The 25,359-nt window shown below is 35.8% G+C and overlaps 1 protein-coding gene across 2 annotated transcripts in view; it reads right to left on the minus strand.

The window, feature by feature from the left end:
- Window positions 1-25,359, minus strand: part of LOC137399238 (lisH domain-containing protein ARMC9-like) — a 41,009-nt gene that overhangs the window by 14,183 nt on the left and 1,467 nt on the right. For both annotated transcript variants that reach the window (XM_068085254.1, XM_068085253.1), the window contains exons 2-10: window positions 22,216-22,303; window positions 13,187-13,312; window positions 10,648-10,821; window positions 7,074-7,232; window positions 5,926-6,040; window positions 3,166-3,332; window positions 2,642-2,779; window positions 1,223-1,342; window positions 890-985 (exon numbers count right to left, since the gene is read on the minus strand). In XM_068085254.1, coding sequence (XP_067941355.1) covers window positions 890-985; window positions 1,223-1,342; window positions 2,642-2,779; window positions 3,166-3,332; window positions 5,926-6,040; window positions 7,074-7,232; window positions 10,648-10,821; window positions 13,187-13,312; window positions 22,216-22,290 — 1,170 coding nt within the window. In that variant the 5' untranslated portion in view covers window positions 22,291-22,303. The remainder of the gene's footprint in view (window positions 1-889; window positions 986-1,222; window positions 1,343-2,641; window positions 2,780-3,165; window positions 3,333-5,925; window positions 6,041-7,073; window positions 7,233-10,647; window positions 10,822-13,186; window positions 13,313-22,215; window positions 22,304-25,359) is intronic.

Genomic DNA, 25,359 nt, shown 5'->3' on the forward strand with positions numbered 1-25,359 from the left:
CTTAATTTAGTTATAATGGTGGATGCTTGAGCAAATATTAAAGTTAATTCGTTGTGAGATTTGCTTCATTTTTTATAATGCTTTGTATGTTGAAGCAAATATTACCATAAAAATGCATCGTATTGCGTATAATTTGTTATACAACCCAAAAGCGTAATGATAAGTTCTTCAAGCAACTACACACAGTACTAAAATGTATTACGTATATTGAAACAATATGAAAAGTAAATGTACTAAGCCAAATTATACTTAAAAATAAAATTTAATTTAATTTATAAAATATAATCACCAACAAAAATAAGTTTTTTAGTTATTACTTTACAACAGAAACCAGAATATATATTTGGCAATATGTAGGTTATGAGGTAGAGATAGTTGATGCGATATCACTTACAGCTTGGACTAAGTAATATATACTTTCTATTTTTTTATGTTTTTCTTTTAATTTTCCCTTACAGAACTACTATTCACAAGCCTTTAAAAGCCATTATGGAAAGTACTTCAGACGTAGATTCAAGTATTTGTAAAACGATCTGATCATAAATAGAAGGCTGATTGTGTTTGGAAGCCATGAAATAAAGGCATTTATACTGTCAGTTATATTGCAAAAATCCCGCAATTAACCAATAACCTGTTATAATTGAACTGATTGACTGAGTGCGTATTGAAATGAACAATTTAAGTTTACCATTTAGTTTTTGTGTCTATGTCGATAAATGATGGCTTATACTACTCCACACAATTACCATTTCGCGGTCCGAATTTACAGTGAAGACAGCCAAAAAGCGAATAGAAAATGTTACAAAGCCAATACCTGACCTAGGTTCTGGCTAATCATCAACTTATCTCTGAGTTTTAGCCGATGGCGAAGCAGATGGGAGTTACTCACCCTGTGAACTCCAGGCTGGGTGCATCCGAGTAGGTCGTGTCTGATGTAGGCTGTCAGCACCTGATCTCTCTCACTAGGAGTCGCTCTAGTCAACCTCTACAATCCACAATTAGACTCTCAAAAAGACGCTAATTAAATACAACTACAAATACTGTTTAAGATAAGCATTATAGAGCGTTTTTAAAGCAAAACTAAAAAATAGAAACATCCATCATATGTAATGTTTTTGCCTAAAATTAAAGCTCATATGGAGAGCATATAGACTACAAATTATGATAGTACATATAAAACAGCTGAAAAAAGTCCTCTATAATGAAAGAAGAGCAGATGTACCCATCGCAGAGCTTGAAGGAGCAGAGCACGCTCTTCCCAGTCTCCATCAGTGATCATATACTTGACCTTGTCATAGTCTAGGTCGCCCATCTGCAGGTAGTCAGATGCTGATTCATTTACCTGCAATGTGTACCAGAGCTTGATAAGTATTAAATTTTGTAATAACTTAACATAGACACTTTAGTATATTTCAAATAAAAAACTACAACTTTTTCAAATTTAGGTTAAGTAATTGAGGTCAGCATGTTGCATGCTACTTGGAAGATATTCAATATAAAAAAGGGTTCTTTCCTTTAATATACTGTCTGTTAATCAGAAACTACCTCAGAATCCACTAATCATTTCAACTCTTTATTTTGCATATAGATATTCACTGATTAACTGACAGCATTTCAAAATTAGTATTAAATACGGTAATAAAATCATGATTTATCACACTGCTCACCAGTTAATTTGATATTAGCAGAATAAAACGCCTACTTTAGAAACCAAAATATTCACGCGGCGAGCTTTTCATTCAGAATATTAGCTGAATCTACAAGAATAGTCATGAACGGTTTTTGGAGAGTATTTATTAGGGCGCACACTCGATTTCAGACAGCATTGAGAAAAAAAAATTTGCCATTTTTGTGAAAAAAAAAACTGAGTGTTGAATGTAGGATACTCTGAAATTGCTGACCTGAGTATTTGAGTGCTCATATTAGTTCAGGTTTCCTCCTAAGCATACTGTTGAGCACTAATACTAGCACACACTTCCTGAATACATATCTCAACCTTCACGGCTACATTGAGCAGTAAAGATACTCCCAAAAAGCATTGGAGAAATGTTCACAAACGATATAAATCGTAAAAATCAATTTTTAAAAATCATTCAATACTTCATCATATATTTACTACTAATACTACTAGCCCAGTGGTTCCTAACATTGTTGAACATACTGAACCCACCAGTTTCTATTCACTTTCACCAAACCCTACTTGCCTGAAAAATAAAATGGTTTTTTCACATTCATGACAAATCTATGTGTTACTGGTGCACTAAATTAATTGTGCCTGAACATCACTGTGTTCAAAGAACAAAACCAATACAACGCATAAACCCAAACCAAATTAAATATACATTTTTGTCAAATACATGACCTTGCAAATCAGTGTGATTTCTGCTGTTCTGCTTCTACCAAACCCCTTAATCTGACTCACTGAACTCCTAGGGTTTGATTGCACCAAAGTTATGAACCACTGCACTGGTATCAAGTCTCTCCCATATTGTATTTAGCACAAAGAAGCAATACCGGCTATTAAAAATCATATCGATATTTATTTAGCTAAACTATCCTCAGCTATGAATACTTTGGCATGTTTTCTGGACGAAGATTCAGTAAACCAAAGATCTTATGAAAGCTAGTCCATTCTACCGACCTTGCTGACAGCCACAGACTGACGAAGCATATTCCCGGCAGTACCAGGGCGCCGTAGGTCAACACTCGCTGAAATGCTCTGACGCAGCTGGTTAGCAAACAGCCTCTGACACATCGTCTGCAGGAATTCTGTATCAACCTAGTGGAACGTTAAATAATACAAATGTGATCGGGTATGAGAAAAGAAGACCTAACTCTGGATTGAAGCTTAAATAATTTTAATGTTGATATTGTTTTCTCAGTAATTGGCTCAGAATAATTTTGGCTTACTTGATATATATGACAAATGCTGCCGATACAAATACATAACCAGTTGATGCATTAGGAGCAGAATTCTGCCTCAAAAAACTCGACCCGTATAATGATGACACTCCAATGAAGTTCCAAGGTCTACTAAAATTTAGCTATACATAGTAACCACAAAAAAACAACACTTAAAATCAAAACTATTTTGATATAAACATTTTTAAAACTTGTCTAAAATTTCAATAACTAAGCTCTCACAGCGATGAAAAATGTTCATACCGGGTGTCCCTGAACTGACATCTCGAGAGAGTCGATAAGATCTGCTGCAACTCCAATGAGATTTTGGTAATCGGCTTGAATCTTTTGGTATTTCCTGTTGTAGAGAAGAGCCCTCTTTTCAGAGTCATATATTTGTTGCTGAGTGTGTTTTTGTGAGAGCTTGTTACCTGCAAGAAATAAAACTTGACCTTAGACTACTATAGTTCGCGCAATTGATGCTTACAAAATCATTATTAGCCCCATCAAAGGAAAGATAGTGAAAATCAATCAAATTCCATTTTTTTAAAAGATACAACTAGGAATATATTCATATTTTTAATTTTTTGCGACTACTAGGAAACTTATGTGTATCAAAAGGCTAAGTACAGTTTGAAGTCAAGTTAGAGGTAATTTAAAGAAGTTACAGTAACACACAGTTTGGATACGACAAGCAGATTAAAAAAGGCCATCTACTCTGCTGAGACAAATAAAGACTGCAACCAACTGTAAACATCTAATGAGAGACAAGACAACTCCAATAAAAGCCCCTCTAAAGGCCCATGGAACTTGAGTGTAAGCAAACACACACAGTTACTAAAAACTAAATGTTCCGTTATAGCTTCTTTTTAAACAAATACCATAAAATATGTCAAGGCTGAAGTGAATAAATTATCACAAAATGAATGAAACAGCTACATGGGAACATGGTCAGAGGATGCCTTGAGAATTGCAGGCTTTTATATGTCAGTTTTTAAATGCCTCATCACCTGAGCAAGCATGGGGAAAAAGATTATCAAACATTTGTCATTGTTTTATAATGAACATACCTGCTATACCTTATAAACATACGAACATGCCAGTACCAACATTAATAGGCATGGACGGAAGAAAAACATTTGAGGAACCCACGTTGCCATGAACAATATAAACTTAGATTTTTTTACATGGCATATCAGATGAGTAAAGTTGTGTACTTCTCTTTTAAACATGGAAAAGTCTTGCAGCTATAAGAAAAGCCTGGAGACCAAGTGCTAGCCTAAAGATTAACTTACCTAAAAATTTACTAGATTTTATCAAACAGTATTTACAGTATTTTTCTGTCCTTTTTAATCGTTTTTAATGTTTGAGGTGATCTGACTGCCAGGATGTTTTAGGATTAAAATCGACAAATCACGATTAAAACACTCAGAGGACTCACAATCACGATTCTTCATCACGATTAAAACACTCAGAGGACTCACAATCACGATTCTTCATCACGATTAAAACACTCAGAGGACTCACAATCACGATTCTTCATCACGATTAAAACACTCAGAGGACTCACAGTCACGATTCTTCATCCCGATTAAAACACTCAGAGGACTCACAATCACGATTCTTCATCACGATTAAAACACTCAGAGGACTCACAATCACGATTCTTCATCACGATTAAAACACTCAGAGGACTCACAATCACGATTCTTCATCACGATTAAAACACTCAGAGGACTCACAATCACGATTCTTCATCACGATTAAAACACTCAGAGGACTCACAATCACGATTCTTCATCACGATTAAAACACTCAGAGGACTCACAATCACGATTCTTCATCACGATTAAAACACTCAGAGGACTCACAATCACGATTCTTCATCACGATTAAAACACTCAGAGGACTCACAATCACGATTCTTCATCACGATTAAAACACTCAGAGGACTCACAATCACGATTCTTCATCACGATTAAAACACTCAGAGGACTCACAATCACGATTCTTCATCACGATTAAAACACTCAGAGGACTCACAGTCACGATTCTTCATCCCGATTAAAACACTCAGAGGACTCACAATCACGATTCTTCATCACGATTAAAACACTCAGAGGACTCACAATCACGATTCTTCATCACGATTAAAACACTCAGAGGACTCACAATCACGATTCTTCATCACGATTAAAACACTCAGAGGACTCACAATCACGATTCTTCATCACGATTAAAACACTCAGAGGACTCACAATCACGATTCTTCATCACGATTAAAACACTCAGAGGACTCACAATCACGATTCTTCATCACGATTAAAACACTCAGAGGACTCACAATCACGATTCTTCATCACGATTAAAACACTCAGAGGACTCACAATCACGATTCTTCATCACGATTAAAACACTCAGAGGACTCACAGTCACGATTCTTCATCCCGATTAAAACACTCAGAGGACTCACAATCACGATTCTTCATCACGATTAAAACACTCAGAGGACTCACAATCACGATTCTTCATCACGATTAAAACACTCAGAGGACTCACAATCACGATTCTTCATCACGATTAAAACACTCAGAGGACTCACAATCACGATTCTTCATCACGATTAAAATGCTCATAAGGAAATATACGAAAGAAAGAAATATACGTGCGAAATGACATCACTAGTTGTTATCGCTGCTATAGTTGATATCGGCTATTGCGTTCAAGTTGTAATGTTACACGTCTCTATGCTGTCAGTCTCTTTGTAACTATAGACTTCACGATCCCACCTTCGCTTGACTTGAGAGTTTTAACCGCGGTCAAGTTTTATAGAATTCAATCTTGAAAAATCTGCACCATCAAGTCACCTCAAACATCAAGTCACCTCAAACATCAAGTCACCTCAAACATCAAGTCACCTCAAACATCAAGTCACCTCAAACATCAAGTCACCTCAAACATCAAAACAATCACAAATGATAGAAATTACTAAAATTTTGTGTAAGTTTATTTTTTAAAGCTCACCTTCTTCTCCGGTACCAGCTTGAAAGATTTCATATAGCCTTGGTTTGCATGATGAGTCTAGCGCCTGAGAGAGAAATTCCTTGAGAGTTGATTGAAGGCCACCTGCCCAGCTTTCCTAAAGACAAATGGAAGCTGCATTGCAAAATTATTTGGAGAACATATTTACACGGTAGTTTAATAGATGTAAACATGAGCTTGAAACATTTTCTTTAGTTAATGAAGAGCATACAAATGCATCAATGGTAAGACAACTACCATGACCAGCAGAGAAACCAGAATAAAGGACTTGAGCCTAGATGTACCAGCCAATGAGAACCCTTATTTCAGATGTGAGCACTTCAACTGATCTACTCTACTAAGAGACACTACGCGCGCAAATATTCGTGTTCATTTTTTCTACTGGTATCAGTGGATTACAAAAATGATATAATCTATATTTACATTCGCAAAATGAAACCGAGTTTGTTGTTTGAAAAAGTGAAACTGTGCATGCGATGTTCTATGCCTGTGTCACAGTGAAACAATTGCGCACAAATGGAACAATTTGAACTTTCCGTTTGACTGATTGTTACGGCTACTGTAATACCTGTATCTTACAGTAGCCATATACATATGCTACTATAATACCTGTATATGGCTACTGTAATACCTGGATATGACTACTGTGATACCTGTATATGGCTACTGTAATACCTGTATATGGCTACTGTGATAATTGTTTATGACTACTGTAATATATGTATATGGCTACTGTATTACCTTCAAATGGCTACTGTATTTAATGCAGTAGCCATTTAAAGGTAATACAGTGTATTGCCTTCAAATGGCTACTGTAATACCTGTAAATGGCTACTGTAATACCTGTAAATGGCTACTGTAATACCTGTATATAGCTACTGTAATACTTGTATATGGCTGCTATATAAAAAATCTGATGATACACAGGGTAACACCTTAATCTTTGTTACACCGGGCTTTTTGAGGAAGGTGAGATACAGTAGATGCGCGCACACTTACCAATCCCTGCACCACCTTGCATACACACCTGCATAAGTGTCTACCTTTACTCGCACACACGCTTTCATGCTTGCCCTTTTACACACGCACGCATGTACAAGGACCCTCAGAGGTGGGCATTAAACAGGCACCTTGAAGATATCTTGAAGAGAAGGATGAGTCTTTGGGTTGGGAATGTAGGGCAAGGCAAAAAAAGGCAAGAACTCCGGTGTCTGACTCATTGCAGACCCTTTGGTTTCGAGGTAGTACTTGAGGTTGGCCATCCCCTGATCTGGCATAGAAGTTGGTGACTGTCAAGTAAAAAAATAAACTCTCTGTTACTAGATTACACGGCAACACAAACTGTAACATGCATCCTGCAGTCTGCATGCGTCTGCAAATCTGTCATAGAAACACAATGTTACACTCTGTTTCCATGATGCGCATAGAGCACTGAAATATAGCCGAGGTAAGAGCAAAGCATTGTAAAAAGTCAAGTCCTATGCAAAGAAGCTACAGGGAGCCCTTAGATCACCGTGTTGACCCATTCTTAAGATTGTAATTCCAAGTGTAAGCAATCAAAATGATGGATGTACAGAGTTTGAGCATAGGAAGCGACGTCGTCTTTCACTTCACCTACGACAAAGTTTACTCTTCTGGTGTGTGCCAGCAAATAATGTTGAGCAGAATGATGCATGATATAATTTTTCATACATTTATGAGAGCTATTTCAGCGGCGCAGGTTGGGACAAGTGTAACCCGTCTACTCCCCGTATATCTAAAAGCAAGTAGCTTAAAAAAGATTGCGACTTCCTCTGTATTCCCTAAACATATAGAACTCTCATCTGATTTTTTACCCTGTGTGCTCGTTAATTACATTGTTTCATTGCTGTGTGATAAAAAGTAAATATCCATCTAATCATTATTTGTATAACTATAAAAACTTATTCTTGTTCAAAGATATAAGGATTATGTTCCAAGAGCTCACAGAATTAATCTAAACACTAGTGTATTAGTTACATGATATATTACATAATAACACAACTCATTCAGCTCTGCTTGCAAAGTCAAGAGAGATCATGACTCATAGGGGCTCAGTTTTATGGATATACTTTAGTTAGCCTAGTTCCACTACAACAAGCTATAATATGCAATGGAAAATAAATAAAACTCTAAAATGTTCAATTGTATGTACGAAATGGACTAGAAATGTGATGACTATTGCATGTTGCCTCACCTTGAAACAAAATTAAAAAAAAACATAATTATTAAAATTAAATTAATAAAATCCTGATTTATTGAATAAAATTTTAATGAAATTCAAATTAATCTATAAAAAATTATAATTATAATTTTCCAGAGTAGATAATTAAGTAATTAGATGATGTTTGTAATAGCAGTTTCGAGTAAACAAACAAATAACTGGTAATTGTTATTGAGATTCATTTCACACTGCAAAAACCTGCTAATATACACAGGCACTAATTTTACGTAAACAAGCAAATTAATTTTACGTAAACAAGCAACTCACAGCCAATGAACTCCATCCTTTACAAAGAACGCTCTGAACAGTACAAGCTATAGTATGTTTGTCAAGAAACATTGCTTCTTAATACAACCAGGACTGGTGATAGAAATGCAGGGACCAAAAATCTTTGAAGACAAACCGTACAATAATATAATAAATAAAAAGCAACATACATGAAAGTTATTAGCATTTAATTTAAAGTCTGAGTAAATGTTACACTGATTGCTTAACTCCTTATAGTGATCCAAAAACTCTGCTAAAAATTCTTGAACTTTAGCTGGTAATGAATAAAGATTAGATTAGCAAAGCACGTAGGCCTACAAGTAGAGAGTGAAATGTCTGTGAATATATTAGTAAATAAGGAGTAGATTACTCCTAGATGTTGCAATGATAGCCAGATAGAACATCTCTGCACATGTGAGTAAAGAGCAGAATACTCCTAAATGACTGAATGAGTATGGAAATGAGCACAGAACACAGTTCTACAATTAAGTGATGACAGATAAAGACATTCTGGTATATGGTAGATGCTCACACAACATTAATCTCTTTTTATGTGAAAGTAAAAAAGTAATGGCACGCTTCTGTCATGTAGTGACAATGCTTGGTAGTGTTCTCATGTTCTCTAGTAGAGAAACACACCGCCAGGACTAGTTTTTTTAAAAGCGACATTGGGTGGTCCTAACACTTATCACGGGCTTCTTCTGAAACTATCAGATTAACCCGAAGGGATGCATTTTGCAACACTTCCAGTCTGACAGAGCCAGGTAGCTATTTCACTTGCCCAATGTGCGAAGGACAGAGTCAGAATCATGGGCACATTAGAGAAAAAATATTTAATGTGCCCACATTGTCAGTGTGGTACACGGGGCCTCCAAGTTATGGTCCAGATCCGAAAGACCCAGAAATTTAGAGTTGAAAGCTTGCTGAGAGCTTTTTGTCAGATTGGCATTAAGTAGGGCTTGAACGACCAGCCCCATGGTTGACCGTCAAAGACGCTACCACTCGGCCACCCTAACACTCTTTTTACGTGAAATCCACTCAAGGCGAACTTACATCTTTGGCATCAATTTATATTGGCTTTTCACATTTTTTATACAGTAAGGTTTATGCCACAAAAATATAACAAAACATACCGGTAGCATGTATGTCTAAGATAAAGTAAAACAAAAATATATCTTTACTACAATAAGAGCGGTGTCTATCTGTTCATTCGCTAATCCGAAGACAAGATTAAAAGTTACAATAAAACATTGCTTTCAGCTCGTCCCAATTCGTAACATTCAGCCTGGTAGACCGTCACTCTAATACCTGCTGAAATCAACCACCTCGAAGTATTTCTGCATAATTGGGCAGCTAATTATTATCTAACCATTTAGGCACACCTAACGATCTCACACGCCAAACTAGCATACTCGTATATACATGTATATATAAAAAAGATACATCCGTCCGGTGTCTGATGTAACTCATTGTTTTCTCTCCCAAGGGCAGCAAGGCAACAAGGCTAACTACAAGATGTTCGTCATTCAAATCAAATTTGAAAACTTGCACTGACTTGACGCTTTACGTTGTATGAAATCTCTTATGTAGTACGAAGCAAAAACTTCATAAATTAGTTACGTTATGGTGAATTTATGTTATATGAGGTTTTTATTATAGGAACATCTACTGTACTTATATATCTATATATATATATCTATATATATATATACTCATGTTACAGTTATGTTTCGGCTATTTAAGCCTCATCAGTGCAGCTCAGAGCTTAGGCAGGGGACACAAATCCCATTACCAATGAGAGTTGACTTCCTGCCATGAAACAACTAAGTTGCCTCACGGACTTTAAGAAAGTCAATGTGCTGACCCCAGAGTGCTTAATAACAAAAGTGAAACAAAAGCTTTGCACAAAGGCTAATAGTGCCGCACCTCTCACAGAGTGCTCAACCAAACCGAAGTGAGGGAGCATATACTCATGCTATATACATATATATGTACATATATATATATATAGCATATATACATGTATATATATATAGCATATATATATATATATATATATATTTATATATATAGCTGATTGACCACCAAACGTAATATTTCTGTAACTACTGGTATAAGTGGGATAATGCAGTAAAATAATCCTATATGGCTGGGTGGCTACTGGATGAATAGAAAGTCAAAGACGTGTGCCATACCTGAGTTCCCTTTGAGTTCCGCTGCAGCAATGGATATACTGCAAAGTAGACATTTATTTTGAATTCTAGTTTTTGTGATGTTACATCTTCTTTTATTTTAGATGAAAGATGTTCATCCCAGAGTTGAAAGAACTCCATAAAAGCACCTTGACTGAACAATCTCAGCATCTCCCTCTGCCAATATACGAGATGCGAGTGAAGTATGGTATAACACGAAAGGTATGATAGCACGAGTACACAAATAACACATAGTACATGAACAGAAGCATCAAGCATTGTTCTCAGAGTGGCAAAAGCCGTGTCTAGACCTGAACCCTTAAAGCTGAACTTACACAAAACTTTAGTAGATTTTACCAGAAATTATCAGTATTTTACTTTCATTGGCGATTGTTTTTGATGGTTGAGGAATTTGACTGCCAAGATGTTTCAAGGTTAAAGTCGACAAAACTTGATCGTGGCTAAAACATTACGATCAAGCGATAGCTCAATTATGACGCCTATGATTGCAAAGAGACTGACAGAATAGAGATGTGTATCGCTACAATTTTAATACAATAGCCGATATCAACTACATGTATAGTAACTAGTGACGTCATGTTGCTCACATTTTGTGAGCAAGCTTTGTCGATTTCTAACATTGAAACATCCTGTGAGTCAGATCACCTCAAACATTACAAACAATCGCAAATGATAGAAAGATACCAATACTTCTTTCTGATGAAATCCCGATTAAAACATTCAGATCAAGCGAAGGCGAGATTATAGTCGACATCTATAGTCGCAAAAAGACCGACAGAATAGAGACGCGTAACGCTCCAACTTGAACGGAATAGCTGATATTAACTTTAGCAATGATAACAAATGATAACTTTTTTGCACATATTTTCCTTATGAATGTTTGAACTGCGATAAAGTTTGATCGATTTTATTCTTGAAACATCCTGGCAATCAGATCACCTCAAACAACAAAAACAATCACAAATGGTAGAAAATTACTGATACTTTCTGATAAAATCCACTAGATTTGTGTGTGTTTATTTTTAAGAAAATTTATAATGGGATATTTTAATCCACACACAAAAACCTTAAAACCTTGACATCTTAGAATTTTTCCAGAGCGGTCCATCCTCAACATATTTTACAAAATCAAGTTTGGCCAAATAATAATTTTGCTTCACACATAATTCAGTTACAGGGTGAACCACCATAATTAAGTTGGCTACTGTTATAAATGTCAAAAACGGGTACTTTAAATAAATTACAACTGCTTTTTTTAAGCATTTTTTGGTAGATCAATGAAAAATATATTAATAAGTAAACAACTAAAACAAAACTAAAAACAACTAAACAACAACTAAACGTCTGCACTATAAATGAATGTAAATTAGAGGCAATGAATCAAAAGTCTGAAGTTAAATGCATTGAAATACTCCAGATCTCGGTTCATTATGGTGATATGAATGGTAATGGTTGACTACGGTAATATGAATAAAGGAATCAAATAAACTCAGATGAAGAGACCATTTGAGATGAGCGAGAACAAGGTTATCATATCCGGCAACTTTTGTATCAGGCTTGACTAGTTGATTAGAAACTTTTTTAGCATTCCCTTAAATTCAAAGTTCACTTGAATTCAAAGTTCACTTGAATTAAAGTGAACTTTGAATTCAATGTTCACTTTAATTCAAGTGAATGCTAAGATGCTCATTTGAATTCAGTGCTCACTTAAATTCAGTGTTCACTTGAATTCAGAATTCACCTGAATTCAGAGTTTACTTGAATTCAAAGTTGACTTGAATCCAGAGTTCACTTGAATTCAGTATTCACTTGAATTCAGTGCTCACTTGAATTCAATGCTCCCTTGAATCCAGTGCTCACTTGAATTCAATGCTCACTTGAATTCAGTGCTCACTTAAATTCAGTGCTCACTTGAATTCAGTATTCACTTGAATTCAGTGCTCACTTAAATTCAATATTCACTTGAATTCAGTGCTCACTTGAATTCAGTATTCACTTGAATTCAGTGCTCACTTGAATTCAGTGCTCACTTGAATTCAGTGCTCACTTGAATTCAGTGCTCACTTGAATTCAATGCTCACTTGAATTCAGTGCTCACTTGAATTCAGTATTCACTTGAATTCAGTGCTCACTTGAATTCAGTGCTCACTTGAATTCAGTGCTCACTTGAATTCAGTGCTCACTTGAATTCAGTGCTCACTTGAATTCAGTGCTCACTTGAATTCAGTGCTCACTTGAATTCAATGCTCACTTGAATTCAGTGCTCACTTGAATTCAGTATTCACTTGAATTCAGTGCTCACTTGAATTCAGTGCTCACTTGAATTCAGTGCTCACTTGAATTCAATGCTCACTTAAATTCAGTGCTCACTTGAATTCAATATTCACTAGAACTCAGTGTTCACTAAAATTCAGCATTCACTTGAATTCAGTGTTCACTTGAATTCAGCGTTCACTTAAACTACTGAGGCGTCTCAACAAACCTACAACTCTAAATGAACAGCTCAGAAGCAAACTCTTACCAATACATTGGCCCATTTTGGGCTGCCAGTTCGACCGCCCTTACTGTCAGATAGCTTGAGACCATACTTCTGACATTCCAAAACAAACTCAGTAACGGTTCTATGGAGACTCTTCACTTCCAAATACTGAAATCACAGTAAGAAAACTCCGAATATACAATGAAGTATAATAAGAATAAGTTGTATATATTATGATTTATTAATAGTAAATAAATTCTATGAGGAATAAACTCCCACTCTAAAAAAATTTGACCTTAAAAGACCAGAAGGAGCAAATGATAGGTGGTCTCCATTTGACTTTCGAAGTTGAAATAAAGCCATGGGAGATGTAGCGATCCTCCGAGAGAGGTTGTTGAACCAAAGAGTTTTATTGGTATTTACTCAAACCCAGTGGTTAATGCGCAAGTGCTATTTGCTGAGAATCAGCGAGTGTTCTTAATCATGCTTATCAGATGGCGTTGATTTAGCTGGAATCTGAAGAGCAGTCAAACCCACAGCAAACCCTCCCTCCCCGCGATCGAATGTGATATGGATACTTTACAGGCTATTTTCAAACTCTGTTCATATTCTAAAAAATAAACTAGGAAACTCTGCTGAAATCTTTTTTTACGCTATACCAATCTCTGCCATCCTCAACTCACAATCTACAGAACTAGTAGTCGCATTACCTACTGACTGTTCAACATATATGTTCTATCACTAGTGTGTGTCCTCACTCTAAATACCATGAAAATTTCTGCTAGTTATTTGTCAATAATTTCCTCAAACAAAGGCAATGTTAGAAGGGTGGCTATTTTAAGAACGCTGGATCGAAAAACAACTTCACAGACAAACCTTGTCAAGGTAAGGAGTCCATAATTAAAAACTGTTGATTTTCCTTAATGGGCTAAAAAGCAAATTTTGAGGCTTTCATGCTATTCCAAAACACATATGTAAAAAAACTGGCGAACTTCCGCGGTGATTGTTTTAACACAATCAACCAAAATAAGTTTTTTGGGTTGTTAAAAATAACTTTTTATGATATATAGTAGTGAAAGCTAATTGATAAGGATGAATTATATTAACACCAACAAAACAGAGAGCCAAAGAATACCCTACATCTTGAATGCTTTGTAGTCGCATTAAGCTAAAAAGAAAAGTTTTATTATTTATCGGCTAACATTGGTTAAAAACTAAACTTGAGGTCATTTCATACAACATTCTAAAAATATACCTCTACACAAAATCCAAATAAGCGAAATCTGATATTTCGTTACAAATTACAGTTTCACAATTTGAACAGCAAGATGTGGTTGGTAACGCTTTAATTATTTTGGGTGAAACACAAGTTGCAGCAATACCCACTTCAGAGAACTTGAGCTTCAAATAGCGGGATGCCTTAGTTGTTAATCCTTAGTTACAAGCAACAGGAATGAGTCAGTGCTAACCAAACAAGGCAACGGGGAACTGGGTAATGGATTGTATGGCTGTCGCTGACCTGATATTTAGAGCCATGTGTACGACATCCAATCAACTCTATTTAAGCATAAGCACACAAACTAGTTTTCTAGAAGCAAATGGTTAAGACTTGTTCAAACAATCTCATTCAATCGTGAAAGGAAGTTTGGACTAACTCTGAAAACTGAATGGACAAAGCAACAGAAATACGCCTACGCAAACATCTGTAGCTGATTACAGTAGGCCAACACCTAGATAGATCAAGTGATTAGGATCAAGTTATTTCTCAAAACCACCTGAGACCTTCAATACTACCGATACTGCCTCCAGCGCAGCATGGCGGATATTTTAGAAATTATAAAAGAGTATGATCAAAAGTACGGTAGACTGAAGTAATAGTACGTGTACTATTACTGTACACCAACTGAACTGAGGGTATCTATGTGCAAACTGACTAACTAAAGCCACTAACGTTTGCAAAGAGTGTCCACACAGGCTCAAATCAAAGCCATCTTCAACGGGTAAACAAAAGTAAGAGATAAATGTAGTAAAAAGGTGCGTTAGATACCAACCAATCATCTCATGAACCACACAACATACATTGAGATAACAAAAATGAACATCACTCTTGAAGTTTGTCGAAAAAAGACTTTTGAAGAGACTCTTGGAGACTTTTAGGTGATTCAATTTATAGCTTAAAAGATTCATTATTTTGGGTTGTTTCGGCCAGCAGAAGACCTTGACATTAAAAACTACGATTTAGGGGTCTTACATTTCTTACATGTACGTTAGATAGGTATGTGTGACAAAATATTACAATAATTGTAATTGTTGTAGTTGTAAAATAATTGTTAGCCTTATTCACATCTATATACCTAACACTATCTTCTCCCATATAAGGAAGGAGATGTAATATTTTGGAGTTACGTTGCCTTAACTTTTGAGCATTCTATCACGTGATGTTTTCCACTGTTTTTGTGATTGAATGAGCACTTAGCTTAAGCTTGAGTAAAGAGGTTTAACATCTTTTGGTTAAGGATTATGTTATTTTAGTTTTTCCTTGTAGTTCTCTCTAGATTTTACACTAGAATAACAAATATTAACATTCTCTCAAAGATGCTAAACCTTGACTATAATACTACATGCTGCTTGCAGCTATATCTGACTGACACAGTAGTGACCGTAAAACCTCTATTTGAACGCCATGGCACTCTATCTTTCAACCCTTCCCCTATGGTGGCGTTTAATTAGAGATGACGGCCAAATAAAGGTAGTGTCAAAATAGAGGTTTTACGGTACTTTATCGAAAACCGGTGAAGGAATCCGATCAAACATTTTTGTTTCCACTGTACCCATTTATTATAAAACCAGAGCTCATATATCATAGTCTAAAACGATAAATGACAATTTTGAAAATCACAGAACATGGCTTTTGATGATGGGCTGCTATGAATACACATATATATTGTTGGTGGATCTACCCAACTTTTTTATCGCATACCATCATGTACCCCAACCGAGGCTGCACCTACAATATATCTCCTAAAATTGGAAAAGGTGTGCAAATGAAATTTGAGTGTCTCATGTCTAGATAAATGGATACCCCCTATGTGTAGGAAACTTGAAAGCATGCTAAGTTGCAGTGTGCCCCACTATTCACCTAGTCTAATAAACTAAAGGAGCCCAATCTCTAAAACGTGATTTCCATATCTGCTGTGAGCTCGCGACGGAAATCTTGCGTGGCAAAACATTGTAGCACGAGACTGGAGGACTGGTGTTCACATAACACTGCACCACCAGTGATCATTTGGCTAAGCTGCTACGGGAAGTCAGTCACTTAGAAAATGACTGTTATCAACCTAAGACATAAGTCGATGAGTTTCACATCAGCCGCAATTCATCGACAGCAATCTAGTGCTGACCTTCACCTGTTCGATGCAATTTAGGAAATTTTGGTTTGCCGTTCACTCGCAAAAGTAGAACAGCATTACACTGCTGCCATCACTGCCTGCAACAAATGTCGATACTTGGAGTGTAGGGTTTACATTTCATCACGATAGCCCCGACAAGCGTGTTATGAGTGAGTACAGTACAGCCATTACGAGAACCGGTGTTTAAGTAATCACTGTCAAATCAATGAAATCAGTTCCACAGCAGTCATAGTTTTAAATATCTCATTTAGGAGAGGAAATTCGAATGCATTTTAATAAGTACAACTAATTGTGATTGAGTACATCCTAATCCTTGCGGAATGCTGTACAAGTGCACAACATAGCGTGTCCTTTGCTGACCGTTTAAGTCATGAATCAATGTTATGTTTTTTGAGTCTGAAAAGTTTTAGATAGTATAGAAACATGTGTGTAAAACTAAATTTTAGTCTTACAAACCATAAAGTTGTTGACATACTGAGCAAATGTGAATACTGCGGTAGAAGGACAACTCCCATCTAAGGAATCTGTTTTAGCGCTGTAGGCATGGTAATAGAATACCTCGATGCTACAACTTTCTAATAATGCATGTATTTATAATTATCACCAGTTATAATTTATTATCAATAGTTATAATTTATAACCATTCATCAGGTAAAATTAAAATGAACTCAAATGAGTTCATTTTAATTTTACCTGATGAATGGTAGCAACCATGAAACTTTAAGTTGTAAAATGTTTTAAAAGTTTTCAGTTCTTGATATAGTTTATATAAATGCTCTATTTTAATATTGAGCACTCTCTTCTAGTGAACTGCAACCTTCTTCTTCATCAGTATATATATATATATATATATACAGTCAAACATGGATAACTCGTCCACGGATAGCTCGAAAACATGGTTAATTCGAACATTTCCTTTGGTCCGTTCCCACGTAATGATAAATTGCTATAGATACCTCGAACTCAACACTGTTAATTCGAACTGTTTTTTTGCCCAACGGCTACCGAAACGGTTGTTATCGCTTTAGAAAATCACTTTATTCAAAGCCATAGAGGTAAACTTCATCTTTTCGTAATTCATAAGCGTCGTTATTACCACCATCAGCAAAATATTTTGTCAACGACTTTTCTAAAAGTTTGGTGAAATTTGATTTATACTGCGATACGATGAATAGCACGGGCTAGCCAGGTACGCGCGCAAGGATTTTCGCCACGCACATACAAAACAAAAATCGCATGTTGTTTTGTATGTGCGTGGCGAAAATCCTTGAGTGCGTGACCCGGCTAGCCCGTGATGAATAGTTTTCCGACGTTGATTCCGTGTTGAATCAACGTCGGAATGTTGAATGTTTAAAACGTCTTAAAATTGTTGTAATACGTTGTCTGAGCTACAAAAAACTATTCATCGTTTGACCTAAACACAGAATAGGTGTGTACATTCAATAAGTATCTATTAAAAAAGCGTGAGTGATATAGAATGTACCGTAAAACCTCGTAAAACTTCTAATTGAACTGCCTCGGAGTGTTGCTCTTAACGAATCCCAGGTAAAGTAAGGTAATCTGCATAAACTTCAAGAAAAAACGGCAAAATTGATCGTGGGTAAAACCCCAAAAGAAAAAAATGTCTTTTCTTTTGAGCATTTCAACAACGATCAAGTTTTGCCAATGTCAATCTGAAAAACGTCCTGGCAATAACATCACCTCAAACAACAAACCAATCTCAAGTGATAGAAAAATCTCTATACTTTTTCATGAAAACGTTTTAAACTTTACATTAGAAGCATTTAATTTGAAACAAGCCATTTGTGCTTTTGATTTATATTATAGTTTGTATATGTACATGTATCTACTAATAAATAAGTAAATATATGGACTTGTGACAGTGCTCTGATAACTTGAACGCTCTGATAATTCGAACACTTTTGCTCGGTCCCTTGAAGTTCGAGTTATCCATGTTTGACTGTATATAGTGAAACTCGGATAACTCAAACTTCAAGAGACCGAGCAAAAGTGTAAGGAAAAAAGGTAAGGAATTGTACACGATTAATAATTAGCGACGCAGGTAGCGACGCATGCACGTGTTAATGACGCAAACACATGAAACCCGATCGAAAAAGGATGAACGAATGTATTGAAAATGCTTAAAATTGAATAGCAGGCGCACTATTTTAATGTGCATCATTTGCAAGTGCTGCTTCAATTATTCGCAAGCATGATGGATTCGATAAAGTTTTGCGAATCTTAAAACTCACATAGCTTGAGGATTCATGCTGTTTCCATGATACGGTTAACTTACGGATTGGCTCAACTTTGCGCATCATGCAATATATGAAAACATAGTGAATATATATGTATTACATATTATAGACCCTGCTTCAGCATTCAGACAAATCAGATGACTTAAACAGTTAACTCAATTTGTGAATAGTGGGCATACAAGAGAACAGAAGCAAGCTCAGTCACTGAAAGAACAACTTTGAGAATAATTGCCTTAAGAACCTCTGAGAACAATCACAGAACACTAGTTAAATTGGATACAATTAGACCAAGAGAAAGGCTATTCATCTTTGTGTAAACACAGCGAATAGAGTCGCCTGAAGCCACTAAAGAAACAGAGTCCAAGAAACACAAGAGAAAGCTTATGCACCTGAAAGTAGCCAAACCAAATTTACAAGTGTAGACATATAAATTAAAAGGTCAAGGATATAGAACATTTAGTACCAGTCGGCATGTAGCAGTCAACTGAGAACCGACAACCAGCCTCGGCGGAATGCTAAGAATGGAAATTAGTTTGTGGAAAGGGCTACAGTCACAACAATAAAAACAAAGAGAAGCCAGATATTCATTTGTATAAACAAAATAACTAAATAAAAGCAAAGAAAAAACCTGTAAATTTGCATATCCGCAAGTTGGAATGATTAAGTTGCAATAAGTATTAGGTTTATTCTGTATACACAAATTCCCCTAAAAGCTACTGTGTTATCACACCTAATTTTATTTTGGATGTATCTTTTAAATCATGATTTTAATTAGGTTTCTTTCATGGATAATGTTAGCTTTCTCTAGACAAATCAATCCACGTACTTCTCTTAAAAAGCCATCAGCTATGGCAGGTAAAAAATAGAGAATGAAAAGATGTGGATAGAGAGACTGCTTCAGAAACAAAGAATATTTACATAAGGGGGAGTCTCTATGGATATTTGACAGCTAATATGTATAGTAGTTGCTGGCAGCAACGTTAAATTTTTGTCAAAAATTGAAACGAAGGCTTTGGCAAGTGTTTATCCAAAACTCACCTTTGAGTTTTGGATAAACTGTTGTCGGTTCTCAGACTATAATCTGAGAACCGACTACAGTTGCCGGTCGGTGATTATAGTCAGCGGCAACCGGCTACAGTTGAACAACTATTGCCGGTTGTCGCTGACTATAATCTGCGGTAAATGTTTTCTGATGTTCACTGCAGATTATAGTCAGTAAGAAACATCAAAAAATGATTTGACTGAATGCCAAAGTCGGAGGGTTAAAAATTTTATTTTTTTAGTGATGCATGACTGGTACTTTGCTTGTCTATAAATAGCTGATAGCATTTTTTAAAAATATTTTGTCACATTTTTGATGGATTAGAAGTAGTCTGTTTTGATAACCTGTTTGGATGCAAGACTAACCTTTAGCGCCAGTAAACTAGATCTGTACACTCTTTATAAAAGGTTTAGGCTCTGCAGATAAATTGTATGTTTCTATGTTATCTATTATTCACTTAAATACAATGATACTTCTTGAAAATCTTAAGAACTCAAGTTGCTCTGGCAGCAAAGCAGAAGGCTAATATGCCTTTCGGCAGCAAGCGGCTTTACAAACTTCAACAATAGCTGTAGCAATGACAGAAACAGCACTGCCTATGGCTGATTAAACTCCTTTCAGTGCAGCAGAATTACCTTGTTCTTGAAGACTTCGCGACGAGCTGAGCAGCGCTTATGGCTGAATACCTTTTCTAACAATACATTGACTGAAAGTTCCAACCGAAAAACTCTAATAATGTAAGGATCTATTACGGTCTTTTGTACAATTTGTCATTCACACAAATAACCAAATACATGTACAGTAATACTTCAACTTACGAGTGCTCCAACGTATGAGAAACTTGAGATACGAGCCTGCTTTTAAGCACGTTTTAGCACTAACATACGAGCCATGTTTGAGATACGAGCACGTGAGTCAGTTGCCAAGTATGCCGGAGGTGTTTTATGAGAACAGCATCAATCTGTATTTTTAATGGCTCAGGTTATAATACGTTTGTACCGTGTTTTTTGTGTGCGATCTTCAGTGCAGAATTATGTGAATTAAAAGTACTGTGCGTAGACCGAAAATTTGCCAGTAAAATAAAAGATAATGTTAAGAAAAAGCAAATGATAACAATTGATATTAAACGGAAAATTATTGAAAAATATGCGAAATGTGTATGCGTGATTGAGCTAGCTCAGCAATGTGACCGAAATACATCCACAATTATCAAACAGAAGGATTATATTCAGGGCATTTAGTTCGCAAAAGGACTAACCATAGTTTCTAAACGGCGTAGCGATCTTCACGGCCGCTGATGGAGATACTGCTCAGGCATTGGATAAACGATAAACAATTGGCGTAACTGTAAACAGATAAACGGCGTAACTGAAATGATGCCATATGAAAAGGCCGGTGCTATCTATCAAAACCATAAACATTCGGACAAGTTGGCTAGTGGTCGTGCATTAACCGTTTGTGACGACACCTGTGTTTGTCCTATATGCAACATGTTGAAAGGGCGACAAAGGCAAACGTCCTTAGATAGGTTTATCTTAAAACGGCCGGCTAGTCGTGAAAGCGAAACAAAGGAAAAATTAGCTAACCAGCGAGAAACTTCCAACTATGAATGCCGAAGAAATTTTAATTACGTTAATTAAAAAGTTAAAAACGCAAAGTTAAAAATGAAAGTTTGCTTTCAGGTTTGCTTCTAAGTTTGTTTTTTAAGACTTTGAGTAAATCCAAATTTATCAAAGTCAACTGTTGTAATGAAGAATAACTTATATCTCCCTCTCTGACAAATGCTAGCGTTAGCTGCTATTGTGGGTATTTAATTTTACATTTTAATTCATCACGTTTCCTTGCATTATTTTTTATTTGTTGCTTTTTAAAAGCATGTGCCAAGTTAGGACAATAACCAACATGTTCTTTCTGTTACAATATCTTGTTTTGAGTATATTATTTGAATTTTTTAGAGTATGGAAACCAATCAATATATATTTAATTGTTGTATATATAAATAAATTGCACCAACTTGCGAGTAAATTGACATACGAGCTCAGTCTTGGAACGCATTAAGCTCGTAAGTCGAAGTATGACTGTATTTTAAACTATTTTTGAATGGAAATTGTTTTTTTATTAAACAAAATCACATCTTCCAGTCATCTCCCCTGCGAGAAAATGTAATGCCAGAGTTCGATAGTTGCTCTCAACCCATAATTTAGCCAGTAAGTACTTTCGGAACACCGTTAAATAATGATGCACAATGATTAAAACATAAACTGCAAATATTTAAAACTTACAAGTCTAACTAAAATATAATTTGGATTCTAAAACTTAAACATGTTCGCAATCAATAACCATTTTAATGGCATAACTCACTTCCTTGATGCAGTTATTTAAGTCCGCTTCGGAGTCATCTCCCTTGTCAGCATGTTTTCTAGTCCCCGAAGGCATCACCCAGCCATCTCTGCAAGCAAAACCTGATGTGTAATGTGTCATATCTCTATATCCCGGCTTCAACTGTTCAAAACGACTGCTGCCTCAACTAACTCTACCACCAAAAGAGTGGGAGATTTCATGTTGCTAGCCCCAGTTCTCCAGCACAATATTTTATTGCGCCAAGGTGGGTTATCAAGGCCAACCCGCTCACCGCGTATACTGAATGAAAAACATCAAGTGTTAGGTTTCACAAGAAATTAGACTTAACAAACAAAGGGTTATTTATTAATTAGAACCAAGCAGAACAATAGATTCTATGAAGTCAATGACTAAAGCGCAATCACTTCTAAACACCGACTGATTTACTGCTCACTAATAGAAGTTTATCTGATTTGCCAAACTGATAAACAAATGTATGACGCCATTGCCCGAGCTGTTTAGATAAATTTTAAGTATGAGCAAATTTTAACTGTGACATGTGATGAAAAGCAAACATACTATTTTAATATACTCTCCAATCTACTAAACCAACAAAATAAGTTCCGTTCGCTGCCGATGATAAATACATAAAAACCTAATTACAACAGAACATGTCATTTTATTACCCTGAAACACCAACAATGTTAATAGTGTTTACAATCAAAAGAAGGTGAACTCACAGTTTGAAAGAAGTGGTGAGAGACTGGGTAAAGTGTTGAATGGTTAAAAATTTTGTGCAATTGGATCTAGGTAGGTTTTTGTTTACAACAGTGTATTAATTGATAAAAGCCGCAAGGGAGACAAGTCTTTATTGCTATAACAATGGCATGTTCTTATAATTCTGACTGATCAATGATTATAATTTTATGCTAGAGTGGATTAAAGCATTTCAGAAAGGCAAACAATGCAAAATGGTATTAAATTTAAAAACACTCTTCTCCAAAAGTCCATTAATGAAAAAGAGGGCACAGTCATAGTCTAGCATACGTGCATTTTAGTTGCACATTACCAGCTCGTACAAGAACAGCTCCATTACAAGAACCAATTCTCACCTAGTTTAGTGAAAAACTCTAAATAATGAGCATTTTTCGAACAATTCAAGAAACTGTTCAAACATACTCAAATGAAAGATTTAACCATTAAATGAGTGGTTACAACTTATAAATGGAAATTATAAATTCCATTTGAGCATAAAATCAATTTTAGGCTCATGTTTTTATGTGACCCTAAAATTACATTTTAGGGACAAATAAAAACTATCAGCAAAAATTGGCAAATGAGTGACGAGCTATGCTTGCCCATTACATATACATGGTAGCTTAGGGCACAAAGAACCAAAATTAACCTCTCAGTGTTTTAAAAGACTATTGCAGGTCATATTCATGATACTGAAAGCCTGCAATAGCTGCATGCTGGATCGTGAACACAACCTAACATTGACATGATGACCTGGTCAGGACCTGGCCTTAACCTAGTGCCTGCATACTGACCCATTATCAAGTTATGAGTCTAATCGGATAAGCTATAAAACACTCATTGTTCTATTCAAGAAAACTGAAATTCAAATGCAAAAAGGATCTCAAGAGATATTCGCTAGAAAGAATTTAAACAATGGCTGCCTTTTTATCAAGTTAAGCAGACAAATATAGTTGTGGAACTAATAGCCTACCAATAGAATAACATGAACAGAATTGTGTTGATACCGGTACAGGCCTTGCAGCTGTGGCTCCCATTTTTTAAATACACTATTAGCCCCCATATTCTCAAAATATATTGTTATAAGCCATGTGACAATATATTAACTATTATTAATATAAATTATATAAAAATTATAGCTGCTTCATCAATCCGTGGCTAGTTGACCTCTTCAGAGTATTAAAGATGAAATCAATTCATACAGTTGTTGAACTGCTCTAATAAAATATATGGCAAATTTTAGATTAAAGGTTGACTTGCAACAAAACTCACATTACAGTTATTTGGTATCGAAAGATTCACCATGTCTTACTCTGCTGTGTTGTAGGTCCCAAATATGTGGGAATGTGATTACAAGCTCTTAAAAGCTCAAAAACGAACAGTTAACCACCGCCATCACAAAAACGCCGTAGTTTGGAATCTCTTTATTTTGATGACGTACTCAAACATTGTGGGTATTGTTTTGACACGTGATGTTATCACGTGAAATTAAAGGCCAATAAAAGGCTCAATATAAAACATTTCGTAGCACTAGTTTATGACAAACACTTCGGGTTCTACCGGAAAGCCCGTATCAAATATAGATGCTCACTACTTTACAGTTTCGTTTCAGCCTGGTCTAATCATGTAGTTGTAGTATGACCTTGTGACCCATACTTCCTGCCAAATGGCACAAACAATTTCTGCAGCATTTTTCAACTACAAAAAGTGACCAACAGGCTCATCATGTTTATCAGAGGATGATATGCACTTCTTCGAGCGAAAGTTGAAAAATTAAACGAATTTTCACGGTAGGTTTTGAGATATCATTGCTCAAAATGACAGCATTACGATGATGATGAAATAGACGCGTAAGGACAATAGACATGGTTTTATTGAGTGTGTGAAGTATATTTGTCAAAATATTTCAACCAATGAGGTTGCATGAAAGTGTAAACAGAAGCAATCCTGTTCAATTACTTCCCATTTGAGCCATTTTGGAAAGGGTTTCCAATCTATGGCGTTTTCGTGATGGCTGCGATTAACTATTCATTTTTTAGCTTTTAAGAGCTTGTAATCACATTTCCGCATATTTTTCACCTACAACACAACAGAGTAAGACATGGTGAATCTTTTGGTACCAAATAACTGTAATGTGAATTTTATTGCAAGTCAACCTTTAACATTCATGTTACTGATTAGCAATATCAGAGACCAAAGCATGAGAGTTAATCACAATTAGCGACCAAACTGACTAAAATTTTCTGATTATTCCATTCATTAACAATCCAACCGAACTGCTAGTCCGGGGATGACTAGAAAAACAGATAGCTGACAGCTTATTCTAAACGTTGACCTTTATTTTTTTTTAATATTACTTAACCTATTTACTCAGTTGATAAAAACATAAAGCACAGCTAATATTGTAAG

The sequence above is a fragment of the Watersipora subatra genome, chromosome 7, assembly GCF_963576615.1.
Source record: "Watersipora subatra chromosome 7, tzWatSuba1.1, whole genome shotgun sequence".
NCBI classification, from domain to species: domain Eukaryota; kingdom Metazoa; phylum Bryozoa; class Gymnolaemata; order Cheilostomatida; family Watersiporidae; genus Watersipora; species Watersipora subatra.